Source organism: Ambystoma mexicanum, chromosome 5p (assembly GCF_040938575.1).
Source record: "Ambystoma mexicanum isolate Mex_15411 chromosome 5p, UKY_AmexF1_1, whole genome shotgun sequence".
Lineage (NCBI taxonomy): Eukaryota > Metazoa > Chordata > Amphibia > Caudata > Ambystomatidae > Ambystoma > Ambystoma mexicanum.
The window spans coordinates 165,023,553-165,046,694 of record NC_090930.1 but is presented as its reverse complement, the minus strand read 5'-3'; the positions used below and the strand labels follow the sequence as shown (position 1 = coordinate 165,046,694).

At 45.8% G+C, this 23,142-nt stretch overlaps 1 protein-coding gene across 1 annotated transcript in view; it reads left to right on the top strand.

The window, feature by feature from the left end:
- ABCB7 (ATP binding cassette subfamily B member 7) overlaps nucleotides 1–23,142 on the top strand; it is a 1,379,199-nt gene that overhangs the window by 248,776 nt on the left and 1,107,281 nt on the right. The window contains exon 3 of the mRNA XM_069612580.1: nucleotides 16,043–16,129. Within this exon, the coding sequence (XP_069468681.1) occupies nucleotides 16,043–16,129 (87 nt within the window). The remainder of the gene's footprint in view (nucleotides 1–16,042; nucleotides 16,130–23,142) is intronic.

Sequence of the window (23,142 nt, the reverse complement as noted above, 5' to 3'; positions counted from 1 at the left end):
CAGACGCGCAGTGGGCCAAACTGCGAAAAGACGCAGAGGAAGCACCGGAGCCTTTACGTACGCGCCTACTGTCAACTATTGGCGAAGGAACCCAAGTGAACCAGAGCATTGTTAAAAACTCTCTGGACGCGGCAGAAACAGCAGGACGTTCCTTGGTACAAGGAATACTCCTAAAGCGCCATGTATGGCTGCGCAACTCAAGCTTTAAACCAGAGACACAGGCGTCTTTGATAAATAAACCTGTCGAGGACGCTAACCTCTTCGGAAAAGCGGTAGATGAAGCTCTAGAGATGGCTAAAAAAGAGTTCGACACTATCAAGACTCTTGACCAAATCTCTAAGCCCACTACCAGGCGCGGCTATGGCAACAAACGCTTTTTTCGTGGCCAACGCCAACACCAACAACAAAATCAACATCAGCAATACCCTGCCACCAATTACCAAACCAATAGTGGGCAGTACAGCCAAAGAGGCCAACGCCGGGGCAAAGGGAGGGGTCGGGGATCCACCCCCAGAGGCTCCCAAGCCCCCAACAACTCCAAGTGACGCGAAGATTCGCGTCCCCTCCCATGCAACACCGGTCGGGGGCCGGATAACATCCTTTCTTCCTGCATGGGAGGAGATAACTTCAGACCGTTGGGTACTTTCCACCGTAGCCCACGGATACTGTATCGAATTCAACAGTTCCCCATCCTACAAACCCCCGAGGGGACGTCGCATGACACCGGAACATCTTGCCATCCTTCTCCAAGAAGTACTACAACTGCTGGAAAAAGGAGCCATAGAGGTCGTGCCTCTATCTCAGGTAACAGAAGGTATTTATTCAGTGTACTTCCTTGTACCCAAAAAGGATCTAACCATGCGCCCTGTATTAGATCTGCGCCCAGCGAACAAGTTTATCAAACCCCAAAAGTTTCGTATGGTAACCTTACAGGAAGTAATCCCACTGCTTTCTCAGGGAGATTACATGACAACATTGGACATGAAAGATGCATACTTTCATATTTCAATGTTGCCAGCGCACAGAAAATACCTCAGGTTCATGATAGAGGGCAAACACTACCAGTTCAAAGTGCTACCCTTCGGCATAGCATCAGCACCAAGGGTATTCACGAAGGTGCTGGCAGTGGCAGCGGCCCACCTGCGCAGGTTGTCCATCCCAGTTTACCCTTACCTCGACGACTGGCTCATAACAGGGGATTCCTACGAAACATGCTTCTCCAATACCCAAAAGACAGTAGACCTTTTGTTTCAGTTGGGCTTCTCCATCAACGAAAAGAAGTCCAGTTTAGACCCCAGTCAAATCAAGCAATTCCTAGGGGCTCTAATTCAAACAAAGGACGGCCTCGTCTTCCCCTCCAGAGAGAGGGTCCAAAACATGCTGTTTCAGATCCCTCAATATGTAACCGGTCGAGAGGTGACGGTACGCAAAGCAATGCGCTTGCTAGGAATGATGGCGTCGTGTATTTATTTGGTACCTCACGCGCGCCTGCGCATGCGCCCAATGCAAGAGTGGCTCAACAGCCAGTGGTGTCAGGCCAGCGGACTATGGGAGGATCTAGTTGTGGTCTCGCAGGCCTTAGTTCTCTCGCTACGGTGGTGGACAAAGGAAAACATGGAAAAAGGGAAACCCTTTGCCACACCCGCGGCGGAAGCCACTCTAACCACAGACGCATCCCTCACAGGATGGGGGGCGCACCTATCCCATCAGACTGCTCACGGAGTGTGGACTCCGAACGTAGCATCCAAACACATAAATCTACTGGAGCTACTAGCTGTGTTCAAGGCGCTAAGAGCCTTCCAGGAACACCTACAAGGCAAAACAGTAATGGTCCTTACAGACAGCACCACAGCCATGTACTACATCAACAAGCAAGGGGGCACCCACTCTCCAGGCCTGTCCAAGCTGGCCCAGAATATATGGAAGTGGGCTCTCAAACAGGACATGTTCCTACTATCACTACATGTACCCGGGGAACTCCATCTGCTAGCAGACAGTCTCAGCAGAGATTTCCCCCTGCCCAAAGAGTACGAATGGCGCCTGCACGAAGACATCGTCTTCGACGTCTTCACACAATGGGGATTCCCAGAAATAGACCTGTTCGCAACCCTGGAAAACTCACAATGCCTAAGTTACGCCTCCAGGTACCCCCAGAACCAATCCAAGGGGAACGGTCTGTCGATGCAATGGTCAGGGAAATTTGTTTACGCTTTTCCCCCGACTCCCCTTCTCAACAAAGTGGTGCACAAGATGCACCAGGAACAAGTGACCATGATACTAGTGGCCCCAATGTGGGCACGACAACCATGGTTCGCTCACTTGATGGAGATGTCTCTATCCCCCCCAGTAAAACTCCCCTGCCCGTACACCATGCTGTCTCAGGACAAAGGCAAGACTCTGCATCCATGCCCCCAGAACATGAACTTAGCAGCTTGGCTCCTGAGATCATAGAGTTCGGACATCTACAACTCCCGCAAAGATGCATGGACATCCTCAGGGAAGCCCGGAAACCGAACACTCGCCACTGCTATTCTAGCAAGTGGAAAAGATTTGTCATCTGGTGCAGGAGTAAAAGCATCAACCCTATTGACTGCTCTCCCACACATGTGGTCCTATACCTGACCCACCTATTGGATTCAGGTCTAGTGTTTAACTCCATTAAAGTCCACCTAGCTGCACTTTCTGCATACACCACTTCCCAACTCAAAGTGTCGTGGTGGAGGATCCCTGTTATAAAGGCCTTCATGGAGGGAGTAAAGAGAATACACCCCCCGATAGCTGACCCAGCTCCCGGATGGGACCTTAATGTGGTACTTACCAGACTCATGGGCTCTCCATTCGAACCCATGCACAAAGCATCTCTTAAACACCTCACGCTTAAGACTGCTTTTTTAATAGCTATCACCTCCATCAGGAGAGTAAGTGAACTTCAGGCTCTTTCTATTCTAGACCCCTTCGTTACAGTTCACAAAGATAAAGTGGTTCTACGCACTCACCCTAGGTTTGCTCCAAAATTTATTTCTAAATTCCACGTAAACCAATCTATAGAACTACCAACGTTCTTTCAAAATCCTTCCAATTTGGGAGAAAGGACTCTGCACACACTAGATGTACGCAGAGCGGTCATGTTCTACATGGAAAGAACCAGACCACTGAGGAAGACTAATCAGTTCTTCGTCTCGGTGGCAGCAGGAAGAGAAGGAGATGCAGTTTCAAAATCCACTATTTCTAGATGGATTGTTCAATGCATCACTCTCTGCTATACTCTTGCTAAGAGAGAACTGCCCTTTAGGCCAAGAGCACACTCTACTCGAGGCACGGGGGCATCCATAGCATTCATTGCAAATGTTCCCCTTGAGTCCATCTGCAAAGCGGCTACCTGGAGTTCTGTGCACACCTTTACAAAACACTACTGTCTAGATACACACTCTAGATCTGACTCCCAGGTGGGACAGGCAGTATTACGACACCTTTTCTCTACTGTTCCTTCTCATAACCCACCGCTAACTCCGGGTACTGCTCGCTAGTCTATGCACAGCATGTGATTCTAAGCAGATTAACAAACATCAGAAGAGAATGCATTACTTACCGTAAAAGCATTTCTGATGATTGTATCTGCTTAGATTCACATGCGCCCGCCCTTCCTCCCCGCTCGGATGGAAGGAACATAGACTTCCTTTATATATCTCTCTCTTTTCTGTACTCACTCACGTCTAGAAGGCTCCCTCAGGGCAGAAAAAATACAAACAGAGGGACCTTGACGCGTGAGGGATTGTGGGTACAACGCACGTCACTATAGGGATAGTGTTTCAGACACGCCTTGTCGACGTCCCCTTTTCGACTACGAAAAACAAAATGCAATACTCCGCAGTGACCACTGGATGTCGGACCTATGCACAGCATGTGAATCTAAGCAGATACAATCATCAGAAATGCTTTTACGGTAAGTAATGCATTCTCATCTCTCACCATTTACTGATATGCAATTAGGTTTACAATCAGATGTAGCAGCCCAGGGCTTTTTGTTTGACATTGATATAAAACTCTGTATCATGAAACTAAGCACTTCTCGAGCTGTCGGCCCTGACGGACTACATAATGCCATGCTGAAAATGTATGTGGATGAATGGGCCGGGATTCTACATCGTATTTATGCTCAGGTCTTTAAATCTGGTCTTATTCCTGAAACTTGGAAAAAGTCTATTATCTTGCCTATTTTTAAAAAGGGTAATCAAAAGGATCCAAGGTCTTATAGACCAATAGCATTATTGGATTGCCTGGGCAAATTATTTGCAAGATTGCTATTAAATGTTTTTAACACCTAGCTGAATCATGGGAATTTGCGTGATCCATTCCAGACAGAGTTTTTACAGGGCGTAGGCACGGCAATTAATTTAATTACTCTTACAAGTCTCATCCAGAAAGCCTACCAGTGCAAACAACCATTGTACCTAGCATTTATCGATTTTAGAATGGCTTTTGATGCTGTACCCAGAGAGCTCTTATATAAATAAATTGGCTGACGCTAACTTTCCTTGGGAAATCATGAACTGGATAATCCAACTGCACACAAACACCATGATCCATGTCAGATTGACAAAGGGTGGCTTGTTAACTGACCCAATTGAAACTGCTAGAGGCCTGAAGCAGGGGTGCCTGCTGGTGTCGGCTTTATTTAATGTCTTTATTTCTGATGTTAATCAAACGTTTGCCAATCTGATTTCAGATTCTCCGAAAATCATGGGGGTGCATATCCGGTGGCTATTGTATGCAGACGATCTGATGGTTCTCATGTCGTACACCCCCAAAGGTCTGCGCCACTTATTGGGTGCCTTGGATCAATATACCCAGGCAAATGGTATAACCGTTAACATTGCCAAAACAAAAATAATACAATTTGGTACAAGAAATCAAAGTGTAGCCTGGCTCCAGTGGCCTTTGCAAAAGTGTCAGATATCTGTGACAAATGCCTACGTGTATCTGGGCATGTCTATATCCAATCAACAAGCGCATGATCAGTATAATCAACAAGGGCTGTTCAAATTGCAAACGACCATCTCGCAAGCCTGTTTTATTAAGGCCAGATATTGTAAATTTTCGATTATACCAATTATGACTTATTTCAAACTAAAAGTTATTCCTGTATGGTGCAGAGACTCAGAAAATGATGACTTATTCTTATTGGGCACTCAGAGAAGGGCGTTTCTGGAGGCAGGTGTTAAATTTGCCAAATTGTCAACCGCTCCCACTCGAAAGGTATGTACTGGTTTTATTTTCGTTGTATGTAGTTTATAAGTGGACATTATGTGCATTATATCGTAAATGTTTATTGAATCAACTAACGAAAGGAATTATTAACATTATTTCCACTTATTTGTTGAGCTCATTGGATAACTTTCCAAAAATGTGGCGTTTAAAAAATTCCGTCTATCTTAGAAAAAGCACAAGTGGATCCCATCTTGTTAATGGAGAACCCAAATAGGGCTAAAGCAAAAATTTGGGAATCTGATTGGATACGTACTCGTATGGCATGTGCTAATTATAAAAATGTCTTGGAATACCCATTTGAACTGAAACGCTATCGTAATGTGGCAAATTACATGGTAAAATCACCTAAAATAAAAAAAAAACTTTTGATCATAACCTTATTGAAAGAAAAGGCATTTGAGGAATGTAAAACCATTCCTGGGCTTCATGGACCTCCAACAGGCCTTTGATAGCATCATAAGAAAGAAATTGTGGGCCAAATTGCGAGCTTTGGGATGTCCATGGGACCTGGTCGAAGCCATTGAAACCCTACACACCGACACCTTTGTAAGAATTAGTCGGTCGTCAAAGGGGTTGACCACCCAAAAGACCTATAATTTTAGGGGGTTAAAGCAGTGTTGTGCCCTGGCCCCCCTGCTGTTCTGCCTCTATATAGCAGATCTGGCTGACTCACAAAATAGAGGTAAGGGCTTTTCCCCCAGAAATTAATGAAGAGAAGATCCCGTGGATACTCTTTGTGGATGATCTGGTCTTTTTAGACCAGACTCTGATAGGGCTACCGAGGAGGTTGGGTGCATTTGAGCTCTATCTAAAAGAAAATGGTATGAAGATCAATACTGCCAAATCAGAAATCTTGACCATGAAGAGGGTTGGTTAAAAAAAAAGAAAAAATTTGAGTGGAGGGGTTCTCTCTGGAAACTGTCGAAACTATGGTGTATTTGGGAGTGACGATAAATAGAAGTAGGAACGAAATGGACCACTATAATATCTGCAATTAAGACTGACAACTTTCCATCGGAAATATGGAAAATTTACACTGATCTCTAATCTCGTTCTACAAGCAAAAGGTCTCACAGATTTTAACATACGGTGCTGAAACCATGCTCCATCTATCTTGCTTGGTTTGGGAGAAATTGGAGGGCCAGTTCTTGTGGGTTTTGAGGCTCACAAATAGCTTACCATTTTGGTTGATCAGGCAGGAGCTCAGGTTGCAGTCGTTAGAATCTGTGGCACTGTGGAAGACTATCATTATTTCTGAGGCTTGTGGAATCTGCTTAGATCACATGCTGTGCATAGGCCGACATCTAGTGGAAGCTGCGAAGTATTACAGTTTGTTTTTCGAAACTCGAAAATGGGCGTCGACACAGGGCGTGCCAGTAATACTATCCCTAGTGTGACGTCCACTGTACCCAAGATCCCTCACGCGTGTAGGATCCTCAGATTGTTTTTTTCCGCCATACTGGTCGGAAGTATTTTGCGGAGTCCCCTGGCCTTAGCCATACTTTTGCTAAAATATTAAATTATTTACATCCTTCCCCATCCCAACGTCTAACTTCAACACTCGACGCCGGCTGGAGAAGAAATCGACTGTCGGCTGCTGCACGACGGATTTGGGCCTCGGAAGGCCTCTGGCCTCGACCCGGGCCTTGGAAGGCCTCTGGCCTCAGCCTTGCAAGTAGGGAGAGTGGGGGGTTGGACATACTCTACATTCTTGGTATATAGATACACCTTATACATTTCCTACACTTAACAGCCCGCTGCCTCAAGGTGCGTATGGAGGGTACCCCTTTTCAATTCTGCCCCAAGTACAATCGCAAATACCCTTGGGTCGACAGGCACGCCACGTGCAATCTCTGCTTGCCGATGGACCACCCCGAAGCGAACTGCAGAGCGTGTAGTAGGTTTAAACCTAAGACACTTAAGGACCGTTCGACGAAGCGTTGGGCCCACCACACCAGGCAGGCGGCCATGGCAGCGGAGGGCGCCTTCAGCGACGGCAGCGACGTCGTACTTTCGGACGGTGAGGGCATTACGGCGTCGAAGGACAGCTGAGCGCAGGTCCCTGGCCTCAGAAGGTCGTCCGGCAGGGCGGCTACGGGGAAGACCCCCGGCGACGCAACCGCTTCACACACCACACACACACACACACTAAACGCACGAAGTCCAACCGAGACTCAACGACGTCGAGTTCTCGGAAAGAGACACAAACAGAATGGTCCGATTCGGTGTCCTCTGGGCGTTCTCCACCGAAATCGCCACATGACTCCAGGCAATCATCCAGTCTTGCCAAGAGTGCCTCGCTCCCTAGGCTAACAGAAGTTCGATCGTCGGAGGACGAAGACGACTTCCACCCCCAGGCCGCGCTCCAGGAGTCGGAGCCCGCAGACAAGATCAGCGCAGCCCCACGCTCGAAGGACAGGGACTCTACCCCCGATCCTCGACGCCAGGCGTCGAAAACCTCCGGAGCCACAAAAGCACAGGGAAAACACTTTTCCACTCACGGGGAGGGGGGGAAACAGCAGAAGGAGCAGCCTTTGCACTCTTCCACACCTGTAAAACACGCCACTCCCCCTAAACAGACGGACAAGACCAGGTCTGCTGATATGTCTAAAACCAGCAAATCTACTCAAGATAAATCTCCGAGACTTGCTGAGAGAGTAATTCCCAGTTCCAAAAAGTGGTCGAGTGAAGACATAGCTAGGGTCATGTCAAGGATGTCTTCTTTGGCCATTTCCTTTCATATGAACCACAAGGGGCGACACCCTCAGGCTCTAACGATCCTATCCCCCCCGAGTAAGAAGCCCCGGTTTGAGACAACGATGAGGTCTACAGACCCCGTCGAGGTACAACCATACTCAAGACCATACTCACTGTATCAAGGAGAGGCTTCCTTTGGTGAGGACCAAGAATTTGGCATGGTAGAAGAGCAAACCGGGACGGGCTACTATGGGGATGATGAGGACCAAGAAGAGGAAGACCATGAAACCTCAGAGTAGATTCCCCGGTAGAAAACGAAGCCCCGGTTACCGACTCCCCTGTCGATAACCAACCCCTCCTAAACCAGGTTCTTCCACGTGCAGCAGAACATTTCCATATTGACACCAACGGTGTCCAGGAGGAGAGGGACTTAGCCGAGGAGTTAGTGGGAGAAAGGAGGCCTGTTGCCCAGACATACCTATCCTTAAATCCATTCAGCGAAGAATACACCCGTCCCTGGTGAACCCGAACCTCACCAGAGCAGTCAATCCCAGGGTTGAAAAACTTTTCAGGGCAGCCCAGTCTGACCCTCTCTATATAAGAGGACATCTGAAGCCAGACTCCCTAGTTGTCACGAACACTCGTAAGAGGGCTGGAAAACCCTTGTCATCGTCCGAAGCTCCTCCAGACAAGGAGAGCAAAAAACTATATGGTTTCGGCAGGAAATTAGCCTCAACGTCCGCCTATCAGGCAAGGTTTGCAAACTCCACCACCCTGTCGGCCATCTGCAACTGCCATCAGTGGGAAGAAGTCGCGCCACTCATAGCCTCTGCTCCGGAACCTTTAAAGAGCCAGTTAGCTCGGATTTCCGCTGAGGGTAGAGCCGTGTCTGGTTGCATTTTGAAAGCAACCTTTGCCGCCGCGGACAACGCAGGCAGATTGATAGCAGAAGGCACTGTTATCAAGAGACATGCGTGGTTACGGCAGTCTGGTTTTAAAGCAGAAACCCAGGCATCATTGTTGGACAAACCGGTGGAAGCCGATCTGTTTGGTAAGGCGGTCGAGGACGCACTGAAGAATACCAAGGACGAATTAGAGATACTAGAGTCCCTTAGCCAGTTAACCAATAAACCCCCTAACCAGAGAGGGAATAGTAATTTTCGTCGCCCACGCGGCAAAAATTCCCAGAGAGGATCTAACTATTCCCAGGGGCAGGGTACACAGTGGAACAGCCAAGTCTACCCAGGGTTACGGCAGGGGTAATAGGAGAGGTCGTGGTAAAGGCAGAGGCAGCCCCAGCAAAGGAGGCGGCACGCCTCCACCAAAGCAGTGACGCTCAGTTCAGGGTCCCTTCTCACGCAACCCCAGTAGGGGGACGCATTTCCAACTTCACCCAGGCTTGGGAAGGGATCACATCACATCAGACAGATGGGTGCTGTCAACAGTATCCACAGGGTACTGTATAGAACTACTGCAGCGTTCCCGGAACCATCCTGCACGACAAAGAATACACTCTTTAGAACATCAGAAGATTCTCCTCGAGGAGATTGCCATTCTGCTAGAAAAGGACGCGATAGAACTCGTCCCGGGACACCAGGTAAACAAGGGTATTTATTCAACTTTCTTCCTTGTGCCAAAGAAAGATTTGACAATGCGCCCAGCATTGGATTTTACGGCCTGCCAACAAGTATGTCAAGCCCCAAAAGTTTCGTATGACTACGCTACAAGAGGTCATCCCCCTCCTAAAAAAGGGGATTACATGGCAACCTTGGATATGAAAGATGCCTATTTTCATATTTCCATGTTCCCAGCGCACAGAAGGTACTTGCGCTTCAAGGTGGAGAGTCGGCACTACCAATTCAAGGTACTGCCCTTCGGGATAGCTTCGGCACCAAGGGTATTCACCAAGGTACTGGTGGTGGCGGCTGCACACCTACACAGGGAGGCAATTCCGGTGTACCCTTATCTGGACGACTGGCTCATAACTGGGGAAACCCCAGTAATTTGCAGGACAAACATTCAAAGGACTATCAACGTCCTCCACGAATTAGGCTTCTCAAACAACGAGAAAAAGTCAAGCCTGGTGCCAAGCACCTCCAAACAGTTCCTAGGAGCAATCCTAGATACTCAAGAGGGGTTGACATTACCTTCAGAGGAAAGAATTTGGAAAATACTACTGCAAATTCCGCAATATCAGTCCGGTCACCAAATAACGGTACGCAAAGCAATGCGTTTACTGGGCATGATGGCGTCATGTATTTACCTGGTCCCCCACGCGCGCCTGCGCATGCGTCCCATGCAGGAATGGTTGGCGAAACAGTGGTCTCAGGCATTTGGTCAGTGGGACGATCTAGTGGTCGTTTCGCCAACACTAGTACAAAGCCTTTACTGATGGACAAGAGAGAATCTTGCACAGTGAAAACCCTTTTACGATCCAGAAGTACAGGCGGTAGTCACTACCGATGCATGTCTGACGGGGTGGCGAGCTCACCATCCCCACCACACAGCTCAGGGTCTCTGGTCTCCCTCAGTGGCCAAGAACCACATCAACCTGCTAGAGCTTCTGGCAGTATTCAGAGCGCTTCAAGCGTTCGAGCCCCACCTACTAAACCTGTCAGTGCAGATCCGGAAGGACAGCACAACAGCCATGTTCTACCTGAACAAGCAAGGAGGGACTTGTTCGCCAAATCTGTCCAAGCTTGCCCAGAAAATCTGGATATGGGCACTCAAACGGAACATCTTCCTGTCATCACATGTTCCAGGGGAGTGCAATTCCCTAGCTGATGCTCTGAGCAGAGACTCCCTCCCAGAGGAACACGAATGGGTTCTACACAGAGAGGTCGTAGAAAATATCTTCGCTCAGTGGGGTTTCCCCACTATAGACTTATTCGCCACAAGCGAAAACAAACACTGCCCAGGATTTGCATCCAGGTTCCCCCAACCAGACTCCCAGGGGAACGCCCTGTGGATGAACTGGTCAGGGATGTTTGCGTACGCTTTTCCACCAACTCCTCATCAGGAAGGTGGTGAACAAGATGAACAGAGAGTCGATGACGCTTGTCCTAGTTGCTCCCATGTGGGCAAGACAACCGTGGTTCCCACACCTACGCAGCATGGCGGTGTGCGAGCCCATCAAACTTCCAGCCTGGTACAACCTACTGTCCCAGCACCAAGGTCAAACAGTGCATCAGCAACCCAACTCAATTAACCTGGCAGCATGGCTCCTGAGGTCAGAGTTTGGACATCTCAATTTACCACAGAGGTGTATGGACATCCTAAAGGATTCTAGGAAACCAAACAGAAGACACTGTTACTTTGACAAGTGGAAGAGATTCGTTATCTGGTGCCAGAGTAGACAAATCAACCCAGTTGATTGCACTCCTTCCATTATTGTTACATACATGCACCACCTGCTAGACGCAGGTTTGGTTTTTAACTCACTGAAAGTACACCTGGCAGCCCTGTCGGCATACACCACTTCCCATAACAAGGTCTCATGGTGGAAAGTACTAGTAGTTAAAGCCTTCATGGAAGGAGTAAAGAGACTTCACCCTCCTATTTCAAACCCACCACCAGGGTGGGACCTTAATGTGGTGCTATCTAAGCTCATGGGACCCGCTTTCGAGCCCATGCATAAAAGCAGCCTCAAACACCTGACTTATAAAACGGCCTTCTTAGTAGCTATTACCTCTATAAGAAGAGTCAGTGAAATTCAGGCTCTGTCAGTGCAGGATCCCTTCTTTGCTGTCCATAAAGACAAACTGGTTTTACGCACACACCCTAGGTTCTCACCTAAGTTTATATCTAAATTCCACGTAAACCAGTCCATCAAGCTTCCGGCTTTCTTCCAGGACCCTCAAAGCTCGGCTGAGGTGAAACTACACACCCTAGATGTGCGTAGGGCGGTCCTCTACTATGTAAATAAGACCAGACCGCTAAGAAAAACAGATCAGCTGTTTGTCTCCGTAACTACAGGCAGAGAGGGGGGATCGCGTCTCTAAAGGTGCCATCTCCAAGTGGATTATTAACTGTATCCAGCTGTGTTACTCACTCTCTGAAAGAACTCTGCCTTTTACGCCACGAGCCCACTCTACTAGAGGTATTGGGGCCACTCTGGCTTTCATTGCAAATGTACCCCTTGACACCATTTGCAAAGCAGCTACTTGGAGCTCTATTCACACTTTTACTCAGCATTACTGCATTGACACCCATTCCAAGGCAGATACACAAGTGGGACAAGCGGTTCTAAGACACTTATTTGCTCATGACCCCTTCTCACATCCCACCTCCTTCTTCAGGTACTGCTCGCTAATCTATGCACAGCATGTGATCTAAGCAGATTCCACAAGCCTCGGAAGGGATACATTACTCACCGTAATCGTATTTCTGATGCTTGTATCTGCTTAGATTCACATGCGACCCACCCTTCCTCCCCTCTGAGAGAAGGCGCATGGTTGCTTGTAGTCTTACCTTTCTATCTATCTGCTTGGATTATCTGTACTCGCGCTACTCCTCATGCTACCTCATGTCAGAAAAAATACAATCTGAGGATCCTAGACGCATGAGGGATCTTGGGTACAGTGGACGTCACACTAGGGATAGTATTACTGGCACGCCCTGTGTCGACGCCCATTTTCGAGTTTCGAAAAACAAACTAATACTCCGCAGTTTCCACTAGATGTCGGCCTATGCACAGCATGTGAATCTAAGCAGATATAAGCATCAGAAATACGATTACGGTGAGTAATGTATCCCATAGGAAATGTTCTGCAGATTCTACGACTTTGCCTTTTGCAATCCTGGATCTAGGTAAAGGGTCCCAGGATAAGCATCTTGAGCTTTGGAGATTGAAAGTGGAAAACATCTTAAAGATAAAGGATCTAGAGATGGAAATGCTGATGTCCAATAAAGGCAAAGAGGAAACTTATGAGGATTGGATCTCTACCCAAGATCAATGTGAAAGCCTTAAACAAAACTGCAGAGAGAAAAGAACTAAATGTCCTTCCTAGATATCTTCAACAAAATCCATCCTCAAGGTATAGAGACGTAATGCTTAGATGCCGTTTAAACATCTTGGACACGAAGGAGGTGCAATGGCTAAGAAAAACCCCAGGAGTGGAAAACTCAGTGTCGATACTGTAAGAACAGTGATAATGTTGATAATCTTGGCAGGGTTTGAATCAATGGGTGAAAACCTTACTCCAATAGAATGGTGGGTATGGGTATTCATAGGGGAACAGACCAGATTGGTAATTGCTGTAATGAAAATGTTGGAATGTGTGCTACGACCATTGTTTAGATAGGAGGAAATTAAGTTTTCAGAATGTGCTGTTATGATAGATAAAGAATGACTATGGAAGGGATGTTTTACTTTGTTTTACTTAAAATAGATTTTGTTTGTTTGACTTTGAAACCAATAAAACATTTAAAACAAAATAATGTATGGATGTTTGGATGGGGGAAAGGAAAGGGTTCAATTTTGAAAACTGAGGTTTGGGCTGGCCCCCCGAATAAAAAAAAATAAACACCACACAAGTTAGAGGGAGCTGTCCAATGCTGAAATACATTGTAACTGTATTCAATCGATTTCAGCACTGGCCAGCTCCCTCTGACTTGTGTAGTATTAACAAGCTATTTCAGGACTGTGGACTTTTATTTTATTGGAGGTTGGGGGGGGACCCCCCATTAAAAAAAATAAGTGTCAAGTGCACTTGCTGACACTACACAAGTTACAGTTAGCTGTCGAGTGCTGGATTACATTGTTAATTTTTGTACTCTACTTCAGTGTGGACTGCTCCCTGTAACGTTATAACGTTATGCATGTTTCAGCGAATTTCCATGCAAAAAAAGTCTATATAACGAAACTTCAATGAAAGGATTTCGATGTATAAACACTTTCCACTTTGTTTGGCAATTCGTTGAAACATCTTTCAATAAAAGTTTCGATGAAACATCACCTCAATGTACATCTTTCGATGCAAAGACATGTAACCATTTTAACTCGCAAAATCAAGTGCCCTCCTTCCATCGTTCACCCTGTTTATTTAATGGTACGAACAGTGCTCCAGATAAGATTTGAAGTGGGAGTATTTCACTCCCCATTTTTAAAATCTGGGAGTAAAATTATTTTTAGGGCGTACAAAATTGTCATATTCCCAATGACAGTATTGTATAAGTGGGTAAAAATGTTTTAACTGTACAACAGAAAGGTTTGTAATATTTCTTTCTAGCTAGTTTATACATGCACATTAAAAGATATATTTCTACATCTTCGTATTAGGCAGTAATAGTAGTTTCTTCCTGTGGTCCTAAGCACACCACTGGTTCACACCTATCCATGCAGCTGTGTGGGTGAAAGGGGCACAAGGTCCTATTTGTGGTGGTCGGAGTATTTGTATTCCCTCTTTATTTGTTGGCATTCTTGCCTATTTTTAGGGGGTAAACGTGACAGATACATCCTCTATCTGTAGAGATGAGTACTACTGCCATTTAAATACCATACATCTGTTATTTCCCACCTCTCTTGCTACACCCACTTAACATCCTTTGCCTTCCTCCATTTTCTCCTCCTCTTCAGAAACAACTTTAACCTTTTACTGTTTCACTCTTGGACTTGGCGTGTTAGGCCGCCGAAGTACCATCCAGAAAATATCTGCAGTAATTCAGTTGGATGCAGCAGATATGTTGAGCTGATATTTCTGCCAGGATTGCTTGGGCACCTTCTTGAGCGCCTCACACACCCAACACCAAGTCATATTTAATTCATTTCACTATGAAGCTGCCTTGGAACCAAATTACCTATGATTTCTCAGCACAAACATCTATTCTCTAACAGTCTCCATTTGCGCAATCTCGCAAAAATCCTCTCTTCACTCTCGCATTCTTCATTTTGCTCATTGTTCCTCGAGCAGATTAAGGTCTGGATCAACTGGGGTGGTGTCCCAATTTGTCATGGACAAGTATCAGGCGTTCTCAGACTACAGTGATTTGGTGCAGTATAAAAGAAGAGTAACATAGCTACAAGTTCAATGATCCTCCACTGTTGACTATGCTGACCAAGGCTGATGTAGTCCAAAACATCTGGTGCACCAAACATTGCAGAATCCTGAGCTATTGCATAAGAGGAGCCAGCGAGGACAGCCCAACACTACCAGTTTGGGGGTGGTGGGGCACTTTACAGTAGAAAGCAACTGCTGAATCAAATCTCTGATTTTGGCAGATCTCTGCAACAACACAAGTGGCATGCAAAGCAGCACTGCACAGACCTGCTTAACCCTGCAGGCAGCCCTACAAATAAGGGCTGCATTTGCCACTTTTACTTCACAGAAATAAAAATAGGGATTAAAAGTACTCCCAACCAAAAATGGCAAAAACACACACATGCCCTTGTGCCCCTGCTTTCACCCACACAGCTCCATGGATACGTTTGGACCAGTAATGCACATACTACCACAGGAAGAGACTGCTATTATTACTGCATGATTGGAAGAAGCATACCTGTATCTTCTAATGTGTATGCATAACTAGGTGCAAGGAACACACACATTTCCGTTTCCGAATTAAAACATTTTACTAGCTTATAAAAATACTCACATTGGGAATTGCACTCCCTAAAAAATCATTGTACTCAAACTTTAAAAAAATAGGCAGTAAAATACCCCCACTTAACAATCTTGTCTGGAGCACTGCCTGCAGGTTGTACAAGGTAGTGCCAAGACCCCATCTTTTTCAACTTGCAAATAGTTACTTGCCAGCCTTCATTTCCAGCCTTGGCAGTGATGGAGGTGCTGACGCCCCTATAATGGTAATAACGCACTTTAGAAGTCAGTGCGTGGCAACCTAACGGAGCATATTCAGGAACACGCTGGGTGTGACTTTCAAATCACCTAGTGCACTTTGGGCGACTATTCTCGAAATAGAGTCAAGTGATTAGAACCATGTTTGGAAAGAGACCAATCCTTTTTATGCATTATTTCAACTCCTCTTTCAGGCATGTTCAGTTTTATTTATGCAGTGGCGACTCGTCTGTTTCTTAGCTTTACTCGCTCATTGAATACATTTTTTTTTTCATTGGCAGACTCACCCGAAGTGGCTACTTATTGATAAAAGGAAATGTTGGCACGGTGTGGCTGGTGCGAACCTTCACTCAGATCCCCAAAATGGGGTAAGTCATTTAAATATGTACCTATGCCCTTATCCTTTTTCAATGCATGCACACGTGTAAATCCAAGAAAAATAATAAATGACCTGTAGAAAAGCATTCCTAAAAAATGAAGTGTTTAATCATTCACTGTTTTTATATTCGCTTCGTTCTGATTAAAAGTCTTCTATAAATAATCAATTGCTGAAGTAATGAAGTCTATTTTTAATGCAGACAGTTTGTGTCCAATCTTATTGTTGGAGCTTTTTTTAACCCCAAAAAGCTTCGAAGTTCCGTGGAGTAACTGAGGGTAATTGTACAGATTAACATTCACTTTACACAAAGTACTATCCAAATAGCGAAGCTCTAAATCCATACTAGAACCCTCCGATCATATCGAATCAATGCACAGTTAAGAAGGAACCCTGGATCATAAAGAACACAAAGCAGGTTTTAATTTTTAGGGATAATGAAAGTTGAGTGAAAGATGATCATCCTAGGAAGAAGATTCAGAGCAGAGTGGTTGTGATGGCAAAATCACAACTGTCCTGCCCATAAAGGATCCACACATTTCCATGTGGCTTCCATGCTTAACCCCCCCCTTTCCCCCCTCTCCACACCCCTGTTTCTCAGCTCTATATTGAAAGGCAGTGTTGCTGCTGTTTTTTATTGATGCCCAGTATAGGATAAAAGGCTGAGTCGGTCCTGCTTGATGCCAACCTGGGACCTCAGGGCGCACACAGGTAACCGAGGCAAGTACTCGGCTCACTAATCCATTAGCCTCCTTGTGATTGGGCTCCGTGTTGAAATTGTCCTCCAATGTGAGAAGGGTTTGCTGTATTATTGCCTGAGAGCCATGAATATTGCTTTAATACTTGTGTAGCAGTTAACCATTGCAGCAGGCACGGTTGTGGGCTTCATCGTCCCCTTGCTAATGCATTTCTCACAGCTAAACTGGTACAAGGCTACAGCCTTGCATTGAGAGCGGTCAATGGAAAGCATTTCCATTTTTCACTGCTATTGTGATGAAGGCCACATCTCCTGTATCAATCTTCCATTCTATAAATAGAAATTCTCTGTCCCCAAGGAGAACAGACTGTACTGCAATCGGTAAAGAGGATTTTTTATACATACAAATGCCTGGTTCACCTTTTACTTTTTAATTTATTAGCCCACATGACAAGTATGTTAAGATTACAGTTGTGGCTTCATCTAAGATATTGAGGTCTGAGTTTTATTCCTTTTGAAATCTCGGTGAAGGGGAGCGATTTTACATGGAGAAAAAAAAATATTCATTTTCAACTGGGGTATTGTTGGGCAACTAATAATGCATGTTAATTTGAAAAAAACATTTGAAAAGCATAGGCATTTTTGTTGTAACACATTTGTTTGTTTGAGCCTTCTTCTGACCTGAGAACACAATAGTAGCACACTCGGGGAAGGAGACAGCTGATCAGCTGCCAGTTAGCGCAAGCTTATTCAATGTATTTGCTCTCCTAGGTTTTGCAACAAGAATACAAAATATATGTGTATTAAAACACAACATTTCATGAAAGATCAATCAATTCCCCGTTTTTATTTGGGACACATTCCTAAAGAAAATGAAAATACCCCAGATTCAATTTCTATTTTGCCTTCAAATAATTAAAAAAATCAAAGTTTAAAAAAAAGACCCTTTACTATGGCGCAGCAGATAAAAAACATGAAATGAATGAAGTCCCCCTTTACACAGAGGACACAACCTATCTGTTGTGTGGTAACCTTTCCATGCAGCAGTTATCGACTATGGGGAGTTTTCCTCATTTAAAATTTAGATAAAACCTGCGTACCTCAAGGACTCCACATTTGTTGTGGGATTTTGCATCATTCCAGGGCTACCTGTATTTCTCTTTTTACAATGGGCCACATCTTTCAAAAAACTGGTTAACATTCATTATTTTATCATTCTTTTCAGTACTTGGATGGAGAACCTCTCCTCTACTTGTCTATTCTTCCAGTTAGCTAGGGCATAATTAATGGACACTGCAAGGTCAAGTTGGCATTTATAATCCCTCTGACGATATCCCGATTTGCACATATCAGTGCCCAATACATCCTAATTGTTTCTGCTTATTCTTTCATTTATGCCAATTCATACCATATATCATCGATCATTTCATCTGCAATGCAGATAATACCAATCCTAGTCTTGCGCCTTGTGTACAAGTTGACTGCCTCATTTTCATTAGGCCTTTAACGTTATTTCGAACCTAAAACCAGCACACCCTTACAGGATGTTCGAGGCAAATTCTGCATTGTATGCTTTTAGCAAAGCAGTGTAAGCCACTAAACGTGCTTAAGGTGGAAGGAACTATCAAGGGGCTTGTTTATAACCTCTACAGATGGTATTTACATGTGAACCGGCCATCATATTTTATGCCCAAGTACACATTCTTTTACTACTAATTTGTGCTTCTCAAGATGCCTTCCAGCTTTGCCACACTTCTTGCATAATGGAAAAAGAAATGTTTTACATCTCTGAAAATCCTGTAACGTTAACCAATTTGAGTGTGCCAGTTCAGATAGGTAAGTTATATTACCAGAGATATCACCTGGGGCCTTCCCATTTAGGCAACTTCTTTGTAACATGCAACTGTCTCCCACCTCATATTACTTTTTGCCTCTGTACAAATGAGCTCAGTCTGTTATACTCCATTGCTCATCTGTCATTACTCCAGGGCTTCTAGAATTCATCGGGGGTAGTATAGCATTGAATTCTCCTGCCAGAAATGTGGTGTTATTTTGGATAAAGCCTACATATGCATTCCGTCCTCTTTCCCCTTTCTCTCACTCTACCTCTCTCTGGCCACCTTTGGCTGCCTCTCCCCCTCCTCATCCTTTTTCCTCCATCTCTCAACAACACCTGATAAGGCTTCTAGACCAGTCGGATCTATGACTTGGTCGTCCAAACAGGTGCTCCCTGCTCCTCCAGAACCATCAAGGACCACATTGCCGCCCTCGCTCCAGCCTTGACCGATTTCTGCAATCACTCTTTCGCCACTGGAACTTCCCCTCTCTCCTCAAGCGCTCCCATATGCACCTGCTGCTTAAAAAGCCTTCTACCTATCCTACCTGTCTGGCCAAACTATCACCCGATCTCCATCACTCCTTTCCTGGGAAAACTCCTGGAAAAACTGGCCATCTCCCAGCTTACTCTCCACACTGAATCTGTTGGTTGTCTCCATGACCATCAGTCTGGCTTCAAAGCAGCCAGAGGCACGGAAACTGCTCTCCTGAACACCTGCTAGATTAGCTCTCCCTTTGTCCTCCACCTCCTTCCTTTCCTCTGCTTTCGACATGGTCAATCGCGCTACCCTGAACAACAGACTCCAGGTGAACCTGAGCAATACGGATCAGACCCTGGCATGGCTGTCCGCCTTGACCGTCCCTCCCAGTTCCAACTTGGCTCCTTTCTCTCCACCACCTCTTGCTCCACATGTGGTGTCCCCCAGAGTTCTATCCTCCCTCCCTGGCTCTACAATGTCTGTCACGTCAAATGCAAGAAGCCAGCAGGTTGATGGGGACATCTGTTGCGCTCCGTGGGTCTACTAGGGTAATATTTGTGAAGCTGCAGCGGGGTAGAATATCCTGTATATAGAACGTGTTTAGTATATCTTGAAGGTTCTATGATAAATTGCACTATACTGGAAGGAATAGGTTCTGCAAGTAAATTCAGCCAGTAGGCTTGTATCCGTGTTTAATTCTATAATATAGGAGTGTGGTTGCCACATTACATGGCCAATGCTCCCTCTATTAATCCAGCGTTGTCAGCTTTCCCGCATCAGAAGTCCTACATGGAGCGAATTCCTAACCCTGCAAAGTGTAGCTTAAATATCGTTTTGTATGTTAACTCTAACATATGTACTCCGAATATAGAGAAGCTCTATGAATATAAATATTACTCTATAACTCTCACCATCTTGTCTCTCGCCAAGCACCATAACACTGATTTCACATAGACTACATGCAACCTGGCCCTCTCAATCCCTACATGGGAGAGTTCCGTCATTGAGGCCCACCACCACATAACCTATTGTATCTGTGCTCCCAAATGGTATACATACATGTCTGGGTAATCCAATGCCCCTCCACAATGCATGGTTTAGTTAAGACTTCATATGCAATTCTGGCTTGCTTACTTGCCCAGGCTCAACTAGTCATCAGGCATCTGACCCCCAATCCAAAACACTGTTGGTGGTGCAACCAGTACATTATTAAAGATCTACAAAAGTCTGGGAACTATCACCATCTTTGCCAACGAGAGCCTAGCTTCTTGTGAAATAGAGAGGTGTAGTTTCTCCCGTGTTTATTACATAATTATCTACATACAGGGTAGACATGTCTGTAACCACACATTTACCCCAGTATCTGATACCCTGTGGGCACCACTTAAAGTAATTCCCTTCATCTTCCCGCAGGAGTCAAGGATATGCTTTCCGATTTATCCCAGTTAATTTTCAACCCCGAAAGTGTGCCAAATATCTGTATATCCTGAACTGTAGCCGGCAAATTACGCTTAGGGTATTTTACATATAACAGCATGTCATATGCATAGAGTGAAACAATGCTTAAGTGAGAGTATATCTTCACCACTCTATGGCTTTGATTCTCCCTAATACAACAAGCCAAAGACTCTATAGCCAGTGCGAAAATGAGGTGAGAAAGGGGTCACCCTTGTGGTGTTCCACTTAGGATATGGCATTTATAACGCGCCTATACACAAGTTTATACCACTATACAACGGGATGGATCTATAGCCCCGGACAACACTTTTTCAGTCAATACCATTGACTAGGAGAAGAGAATAGCAACCATACCCATTGCACATAGATGTTGCCGTACCCAGAGGGAGTAACATTCAAGAGGAGCCTGCTCTGGCTGTAACCAACCCAGGGACATTTGATCCAGAAATGTGTACATCGCTATCATAGCCGAACGTGTTTGAGTGGAGTAGTGGAGCAGAGGGGAATCCCAGTAGTCCTTGAATATCGCATGAATGCTCTCATTATGCCTGACCATTTAGCCCACTATACTTTCCACTAGTACAATATTTACAGGTTCTCTCCTTTCAAATGGCCAACGCCAGCCTCCTGCTCAGCCGGCCTTTTTCCCCCATTTGCAGCGGCAGCTGCTGGTACCACCAGATATTTAATCTCTCTGGCTCCTAACTCGGCAAATTTCTTCCTTGCTTTTGGCAGCCGCTGAATGCCTTCAAAGTCCTGCGTCCCACCCGTCTAGCCTCCAGGTCCTTAATTTTCCCCTCCAGTGTTCCTAGGATACTTTGAAACGCTGTTTGTACCGCGCCTTCCCTAGAGATCCAGCTGCCTCTAATGTAGAACTTGAAGGCTTCTCATATTTCTCCAGGCCCTGGCACCGACCCAACATTATGTTGGAAATACTGTTCAATATCTTGTGCGGTCTCATCCCTAAATATGTGGGGTTTTTTTTAACCTCCACCTTGAGGGAGCCTAGGTGTAGAATTTGCCCTGCTGTATGTGATTAGGACTGAGGAGTGGTCAGATAGCGGTCCGATACCCTTCTATGGAGTATCCCGTTCAGTTATCTCCATGCGTCTATCAATCCATAATATTCTGTTATCTCTCTCCATGTCTTAGTGACTTTTGGAAGCTTAACTTGTGCAGTGGTGGCCCTGCCCATGTCTAGAATAAGGAAGAAAATAAATTCCCCAACCCATATTTCAAAATCCTTGTAATTGTGAATATGGTTGGCACATTTCTGAAAGAACTCTGGAAAGTCTATATTGACAGGCCATTCAGATGCATGTACTTGCACCCAGTCTGACCTCTCCGGTGTCGAAAGGCCCAGGAGGAGGCATCTGCTTTCCCTTCCTCTTGGCAGAACTCTCCTGCTGGTACGACACTGCCTCAGTGTCTGAGGTTAAGTGACATAATTCCTGCTCTGCTTCCTCTGCAGGCGTAATCCGGTAGCCTATAGAATCCACTTCGAACTGCAGGGTAAATGGATATGCCCATCGGTACCCAATAACTTTTTCAGTCAGTTAATTTCTAAGTGCCCAGCAATCTCTCCTTCGGGACTGCGTCAGGTTGGACAGGTCTTGGTAGATTGCAACACGTGAAGCTTCATACTCCAGATCTTGCCGCAACTGTGCCCTGGGCAGGACTTCTGTCTTGTCCTTGTACCTCAGGAACCTGGCTATGATGGAGCACATACCACTACCATACAGCTTGCCACCCCTGTGCGCTCTCTCCAGCTGCTCAACCTTTCCTCCTTCAGCCACAAATAAGAGGTTAACAATGGCTTGCACCTTGCATTCTACATGCAGGTGGTTTCTCAGCCTCCTTCAGCCCCAATATACAGATGTTCTTTCCCTCCCTGTTCTTAAAATCATCCTTTTTCAGGGTCCCCTCCTCCTCGTGCAGCTCCAGCTCAGTCATGCGGCCGTCAACTCGCATTTCAATCATGTCCGTATTAAGCTGATTCGTCTCCAAGCTCTCCACCTTACTTTACACTATTCCCACCCTTCCATTGAGATTTACTAGGGGTGCTTGCAAATCTCAGAGCACCTTGATCTCAGCCAGGATACTCCCAATGTCATCTTAAGTGGCGAAGTGCAACATGTCCACACCTGACATCATCAAGCCTTGGAGCGCATTCCTTGCGGGTGGGGATCCCTGTGGCGGGAGCATTGCTATCTTATGCCCTCTCCAGTGTACAATTGTTGCGTGGCCATCACCAGGCCATCCTCCCTTTTCTTTTTTCCCCTCCTCCATCCACTGGACCGGTATCCACCCCTCTCTGGAAGTCTTCACTGTTCAGCACCAGTCTGCTGCCTGGCGATGGGTGTTGCACAGGTGTGTGCTAGATTGGGGCAGGGGAGTCTGGAGCCCCACCACCTTCTTACTGCCTGGTAATCAAAGCCCAGCGGTGGCCGTCTCTAGCCAACCGGACCCGTCATATGAAGTTGGTGCCTGTACAGGGACCTGTCGAGTTGCCGCAGCTACGTGTCAGGTGCTGGA